Here is a 7,530-nt window from a genome sequence, read left to right as displayed (position 1 = left end):
GGCTGCTGTAGAAATAAAACCAGCAACGTGTTAAAAGTAACCGTTGCCTCAACAGTAGCCTCACCATGATGCTTTAGGAAAGGCCAGACCTGATTTTCATGTGAACTGAGAGAGCATTTATTGGCTAAATCAAGTGAGTGTATTACCAAAAATAAAACGACTGCGTTTGAAGTGAAGGGAGCAAATCCACCCAGCACTGCTCTGGACCGCGTCGCTCACAGCCCAGCCCTAATGCTGCACACAGAAGAGTCCTGCGGTCTCAGATCCACTGGGGCCAGGCGCCCGCTGCGGCCTGCATGACTCCGGACTAAATAAGGGAAAAGCACAGCTCCTCAGTGCAAGCATCACCCCAGTGACGTGTCGGGATGAGTGGGAATAGCTGACGCAGCCAGGAGGAGTAATAGTGGTTGAGAAACATCGTAATTACTGAAGAACAATAAATACTGATCTTATAAATGCATATTTGCATCTAGTTTTATTGTAAACATTGAACTATCAGGCAACAATTTCACATGGTTGCTTTTTTCTTATCTTAAGCCGGCAAACTTTTAAACAAGCCCAACAAACTGTAAGATCAAAGAGGTCAAATTTGAGGGAAGAGATACACTTGACAACAATTTCTGATTTGTGAGGTCTCATCTGCCCTCAGTGAATACCCCAAGGACTACATTTTTTCATATTGCTGATCCTGATAAGATAAATTAAGCCAATCAAGTATCTGCTACAGATTTATGCACTTTTTTTGAAAAATAAAACCTCAGTACCCACTGAACAATTTCAGTAGGAGACATATGGAAATCTAAGAGCTAAAATGGCATTATTTCTAATCATTTAAGTATTGCAGAGAAATCTCACAACCTACCATAAGAAAATAGAAACTTGGCCATAAATTACCCTGTCTAGGCTTGCAACCTCAGCATGAAGTACATGTGAGCAGTCTCTTAACTCATCAGTCTCAGAGGTAATATGCAAGTTAAGGCTGTGTTAACATTACTCATGAATATAAAATGAAGTAAGTTAATACTTTGGGGAAAAAATACCGTTTCCCCTGTTTGCCTTAACCTCCTGAAGCCTCTGTGTTCTGTGCTATCAGTGGCAGCCTGCAAAGTATCCCACATCATTGCTTCACCTCAACTAATTAGAGTTTACCTTATGCAGATTACAACATGGGATTAATATTAAGCAACAGAAGTCCTGCTCACCATCAGCCTGATCCTGAAAAGTGCTGAGCCTTGTACAGGGGAATGTTAGTTCAGCACTTCCTCATAAGTAGGCTAAGAACTTAATAACTTCTATTTATAATAATAAATTATTGTAAATTGTTAATAGCTCCAGATTTGGGAAGGGTTTTCCATTTCTTCCCATAAATCAGACCCCAAAAGAATCGGCAAAATCTTCAGGAAATGCTTGTGACACTGCCGGACAAGTACAGAGTTAACGACAAAAGACAGTGTAATTTTAAAACATTCAGCAAGTTAAAACATAGGGGAGGCACCGCTCTGCTGTTGTCGTACAAACAGACTTTACGCCCTGTCCTGTTACTGATGTGCCCAAACTGCACCTACTTCTGGTGCTTTTAGTGATGTTACTGCAGCGCCTGGTGGATCGGGACCTGGCTGTGCCAGCCACCAAATACCTAACTGAGGGACAGTGCCAGCAAATGTAGGCTGAGTTCCAGATGCCAGACATTTACGCAGGTGCTTAACTTCCAAATGCTGATAATTTCCTCTAGCATCAGGGGATATGCTTACCCTGCAGACACTGGGGTCTGGGCTGGTTCCACAGATAGGCAGGAATATGTAGCAGACAAGAGGGACAGTCGGTAGCAGAGGTGTGGTATTCACATTTACGGTGAGATACATATAACATGCCTTTCCCATCTTTTAAAAACTTGTCATTATAGCGAGGCTGCTTGAAGGTTAAATAATTCAAAGTTTTCAACAAAATATTGCTGTGATGCTTGCAACCTGCTGCAGGGATGGTGGTCCTGATCAGGCAGCACAGATCTGGCAGGGCTGCAGGCCACTTTCATTGCAAGCCGGACATCGGAGAGCCCTGTAGGACTCTCTGAATCTGTTTGCCAGCATTGAAAACTTGCTTCCATGGCACAGTGAGCAAGGAGCAGAGCCTGACCCTTTACACTGGGAACAACCGTGTTCAGCATCTCCTTCCTGAAAGAGACAGATCATGAAAAAATCTGTTACTGGATATCAGACACCAAAGTCAGTAACAAACTTGAAAGGGGGAAATTCTGTCTTCTGGTCTTTAAGTAATTGTTGCTCCTGACATGCCACTCTGCCAATAATATTCAGTTCTCTACAGCAACATCTTCAAGACGACGACTCCTGTATATTTGGGGACAATTTGTGGACACTTCTAGAAAATGAGAAGTTAATGTGACTGGGCTTGTAATTCAAATTCATCTTTCTCCTCCTGCAAGGGTCTGCCTAGCTCCACCCGTCTTCCTGTCATTTCTTAACACATCCATCTTCTCAGCTCTGTATCCTCAGTTCTGAGCCATGCTTCATTTCTTCAAGCATTTCTCATCTCCCTCTCCCCCCTGAATCCCTCATCACCAACATGCGCAGCTTCTTTCAAGCTGTCCCTTGTGCTTGCAACTCTCTCCCAGGCTTCCAGACAGCCTCTTTCAAATCCCATCTTAAAATTCAGTGCTTCCACAGAGCCCAGAAATGATTAAATATCTGCATCGGCAAGAATGTAGCATGGCATAGGTTCGTTCTTTTGATGTCAGGCTCAGAGTCCCGCATCCTTCCTGTGCAGCGGTTCTACTGTACATGGCACTATAGAACGAGGTTTTAACTAAGATATGGGGAGCTGGTGCCAGATATGCTTCATATTAGTGCCTGATTACGAATTTGATAGTCCAAATTAATTGACTTCTCAGAATAATAATCTTCCTGAGGTTTGGTCATCTTTAAATGAATATTCACAGTACCAGTGTACAGAAAGTCTAAAATTATTCTTAAAAAAAATCATAGTTTTAGGACCTTCAAGTTTTGCTTTTTGTTCCCAAACATCAAGGAGAACGGAAGTACTTTGCTGAGTTCTTCCAAGGTTAACAGATTCCTCTAGAACAATGCCTTACAGGAGCTGTTGTCCTTCTCCAAAGCATGCTCCTCCAGTGAGGGCAACTGGAGGCAGGCAATCTATTACTTTATGGACATCCTTTTCGATGTATATTCCCGCAAAGGCCAGAGGTGATTTTTTGATGACTCGGGTGTTTGCCAGTAATAGAGTGAATCTTGTCTTTTATGTTAAAGCCCTCTTTTGAAATAAACTTGATTTTCAGAAACTGACAAATACCTAAAATCCTACTTAGTTTCTCAGGGCTTTTTTCGGTTTTCGTAGGGTCTTTCTGCGAGTGAGCCATCAGCAAGGCTCGTGGTTGCAGAAGGACCAAGGTAACCTGCACTCAGCACAGGTCGGTCTCAGATCTGCAAAACTGTAACGCTTCGTATTTGCCCTGCGTGACAACATTATGTTTTGTGGGATCAAATTATGGTCAGACTAATTAGGATTCTGATCAACAAAAACTGACCCGTGAGAAAACAAGTGGAAGGCATAATCTTATTTTGGCCAATATTAAAATTTTAGCCTCCGGCAGTCTCAACCACAAAACAACTGTGTTTAGCCTTGTCAGGCTGGAGAAACTTCAGCCTGCTCTTGTTCCACTGGGAGACGGTGACAAAGGATGGACCTAAGCCAAGCTACATAAATGTCAGTGATCTCCAGGGGAAGAATCAAGTGGGAGACATGAGCATCTGGAAAGAGAACAGCTGTCCCCAGAGCGCAAACTGCAGTGCAGCGCTGATCGGTGATCTCCTGAGTGAAGAGAGGAACAAAGCGATGCTTTTAATCCAAATTTAGTTAAGTGTCAGATACAGATATAGATGGGGCTTGGGTGGGAATACTCAGTGGTCTGACCAAGGCTGTAAGACCCAAAAGCCTTAGGGGAAAAAAAGCACTTTCCATTTTCTCTTACCTGCACATACTGGTTGCAGGTAACCCTTTTTTCCACATCTTTATGTCCACCACCAAACCTTTCTTTCCTTTCCCGGTATATGAAGGTCCAGTCATTTATTCCCTCACTCTGGATGATTCTTCTCATGAGCTCCTTCTGGTCCATTGGCGCACGGATGATTTTCAGGTTATTAGTGTAGATGATGATCTTGCCAAAATCTAGAATTGGGGAAGCCTGTAGAAGGACGTTATCAGTGTCTCGCCTGTATAAATACCCTCTACAAACACTGATGATCCCTGGGCTTCCAGAAGAGCATCCCCTTTGCTCGGCTGGCTCCGCAACCCAAGCCAGCTCCCCACCACCACCCAGAGCACCCCGTCAGAATGGTGGGGGAGAGACGACCCTAATGGGCTGTGGGATCAGACCAAGACTTTGGGTCACATCTTAGGGGCCTCACTCTAATATCATGTTCTGGATGGGGAAAGCTTTCTGGGATGTAAATGTTCATTCCAACCCACATGCAAGAAAAAAAGAAGGCACAACTCTAAGAACAGCAGTATTGCCACATATGGAAAAGCAACCTCTGCACCGGGGATTAACCTACATTTCTTTGGGGGTTGAGTAGCTGGGACAGGGTGGGGGACAGGAGAGGGGTTTTCATGTTTTTGGCCAGAAGTAGAAATTCCCCATGATGGTGACCTGTTCTGCAGCCTTTGATGGGGTTTTTCAGATTTAAAAGAAAGCTTTTCTTTGTAATTTATTAATGCTGGCAAAAGCATCAGATGACAAACACACTTCATTCTCTAATCCTAAATTGCGTTCCTAACAGTGAGGAGCCAGTCTAAATGACCATCTCTGGGCACACTTGAATTTGTATTCTTTTCTAATGATTTTAAAGCTAACCTTGGTATGATCAAACATTTCTCTGAAAGCAGCATTTTGCTTACCTGGTCCCTTCTTCCCTTTGCACTAGGTATCATATGGCAGTTACCATAGCCTATTGTTTTACACACTCTTCATATTTCGCTCTGTTTAAGTATCAGTGTCAAGAAGTGATGCAAAGGGAGATGTTCTCAGAAAATACCCTGCCAGAGTCACACCAGCTGATGTGAGGTAGCTGATTGCTCTCCTGGCTACCAGACATCTGCTTCTCTACGGGGAGAGGCGTGGAGGGGAGGCAGGTGAGCACAAATCCTTACCGTTTGCAGAAGGCTTTAAAAGCCTCATAATTGTTGCAGAGATATGGTGTCTCCCAATACCGAATGCATGTTGATACAAAACAAAACTGGTACTGGATAGTGTGATTACTCAAGGTATTTATGGTTAGGGAAAGTAGGGAATAGAGATGAGCATTACCCAAGAATGCAGAACAAATTAATGGTATGGATAAGATCACATTAGTGCTCTGTCTTTAGGCAGGAGAGATTCATCATGGTTTGATATTTTCAGTTAAACTAGATGTCCAGTGTATCAACTAAATATAGTTCAAATATCAGCCACCTGGGTTTCCAAATTCAACTTTGATTAGCGCCAAGAATTAATAGACTTTTAATGTATTCAAGTCAAGGCCATAAAGAGCATTTTATACTTTTTAAAGCACTTCAGTCTCTGTAGCTGGGTAAGTACCATTCCTTATTTACCCAAAGACCACAACGGATGACGACACAACTTTCTTTATATCACAGCAGTCGGTGTACTTGAGCGACCTCACATTTCCCTCTGGCAATACCCTCGGTTCTGGACCACCACGCAGGCGCTGCGGGACCGGGGCGGCGTGCGGGGGCACCAGACAGCCGGCCAACTCGCTTGCTGGCACCGACTGCTCCTTGTTCAGTCCGAGCTGGAGCAGAATGAGCCGTCTCCCAGGGAAAGGCCTGATAGCCATTCAGCAAGCCATCTTACCTCATACCATCTTCTTTTTTATCACCTTTTCTCCAAGCAGACGCACCTCAAGATTTAGAAGTCTGCTGATTTTATCAGTACAATGTACTCCATTTAGAGTTTGCGTATCAGTGTGACGTGGCTGTGTTATCAATAGTGCTGATACACCATCATTGTTACATGAATTGTTTAGTCGGTACATCTAGATTTGATAAAACCAAATAGCAGTAAAAGATACATAAATCTAATTCGACAGGGTAAGAAAATGAACATAATCCCTGTGTATTAATCAATTTAATATATATTACACATGTACTGGCTTTTTATTAGAACTAAAGAGACACTTTATCAATGGCATTAATTATAAGTTAAGAAAACGTCCAGTGAAACTACGCTGGGATTTTTAAAGTAGCCAAAGGGTAATTCTGGCTTGCCAGAGATGTGGATGCCTCACTCGGAGGCTCACTGGAACACTGCTGGTGGCACTAACCTTTTTGCCAGCTGAAGTCATGCAACTTTAATGTTTTAAATATGACTAATTAAGATGATATCCACCTTACATCTGACTGCTTTAGATGCATTAGGATTACTGTGTATAAATATTGATATATATGGAAATGTTATATCTATATCTTATTCTACAAAATGGACAGATGCAAATCAACCCCGTGAGAAGCTGGAGCACAGCTAGCAGATGCTGGTCACTTGCTGACTGCACTGCTGGAAAACATGCAGAGTAAGCAGAATACAGAATTTGTGGGATAAAGGCTGAAGATTTACAGTCACCCTTTTAAAATCCTGGACTGACAAAACTGAGTTTTATCTGAATAAGGTTACAGTTTGAGACTCCTGTTACCATATTACTATAAAAAGGTTTAGTCTGAAGTTCGTTTCCAAGCAGTTTGGCAGCCCTAGGCTGGACATCACTTACCTTGCAATGACTGTCGCTTGACTGGTAGTCGCTGAGGAGAGGCGAGTTACTGGTGAGGCTGTATTTCTTATCCTCTTTGAATATGCTGATCCGTTGGGCAGTCAGCTTGGCTGGCGAGTAAAACCTGTTTTCTGGCATTTCCCCAGCCCCACAGAAATGGTCCCCTGGTTCAAAGCGGTGGCGGAGAAAACGCCGAGAGTGCTCTTTGGCTGGGGGCTCGAGTTCCTGCCCATCTTCGTAGACCTGCTTTAACACTCGACCGCTGTAAGCTGACGATATTTTGAACCTCACTTTGCGGGGCCTTCCCTCATGCCGCTGATTGAGTTTCTTCTGGTGCTCATCCATCATTAGGATCTCAGCCGCAGGTCCTGGAGATCAACTCCAAGAGCTTTGGGTCCAAAAGAAAGCTCTCTAGCTTCCCCTAGCCACACAATGTATAATTCAAGGTTTCTAGTAGTTCCTCTCATCTTACAGGAAAACTGACACCGCTGTATTAAATATTGATAGATATTCACAAAGAGAAAATATCAACATTAGTGAAATATAAGGCAGGTTGGTGAATAGTGGGCAGGCTGGCTTACCACAAGAGGAGAGGAGTTAACTTGGGGAGGAGAGAATTAAATAGGAATCTCTGCCCATGTTCTGAAACCATGGAAATGTTTCTGCTATGTGCCGGTATAAGAACTACCCCAAATACACCATCCCAACAGCTTTTCACAATTTTCTGACAAGGTGA

General features: G+C 43.3%; 1 protein-coding gene across 1 annotated transcript; it reads right to left on the bottom strand.

Annotated features, from left to right (window-relative positions):
* Positions 1-1,991: 1,991 nt before the first annotated feature.
* Positions 1,992-7,139, bottom strand: GRXCR2 (glutaredoxin, cysteine rich 2). Its single transcript, XM_009698447.1, has 3 exons — positions 6,795-7,139; positions 4,004-4,216; positions 1,992-2,171 (listed from the first exon to the last, which is right to left on the bottom strand). Exons 1-3 carry the CDS (start codon positions 7,137-7,139, stop codon positions 1,992-1,994), a joined length of 738 nt encoding a protein of 245 aa, XP_009696749.1.
* Positions 7,140-7,530: the final 391 nt, after the last annotated feature.

The sequence above is a fragment of the Cariama cristata genome, unplaced genomic scaffold, assembly GCF_000690535.1.
Source record: "Cariama cristata isolate BGI_N322 unplaced genomic scaffold, ASM69053v1 scaffold41144, whole genome shotgun sequence".
Taxonomy (NCBI): domain Eukaryota; kingdom Metazoa; phylum Chordata; class Aves; order Cariamiformes; family Cariamidae; genus Cariama; species Cariama cristata.
This window is presented reverse-complemented; position numbering and strand designations above follow the sequence as displayed.

Coding starts and splice junctions, on each gene's coding strand:
- GRXCR2 (XM_009698447.1), bottom strand. CDS start 7,139: ATGGATGAGCACCAGAAGAAACTCAATCAGCGGCATGAGGGAAGGCCC. Junction 4,217..6,794: donor CAAGCGACAGTCATTGCAAG/GTAAGTGATGTC, acceptor GTCCTTCTACAG/GCTTCCCCAATTCTAGATTT. Junction 2,172..4,003: donor CCTGCAACCAGTATGTGCAG/GTAAGAGAAAAT, acceptor TGTCTCTTTCAG/GAAGGAGATGCTGAACACGG.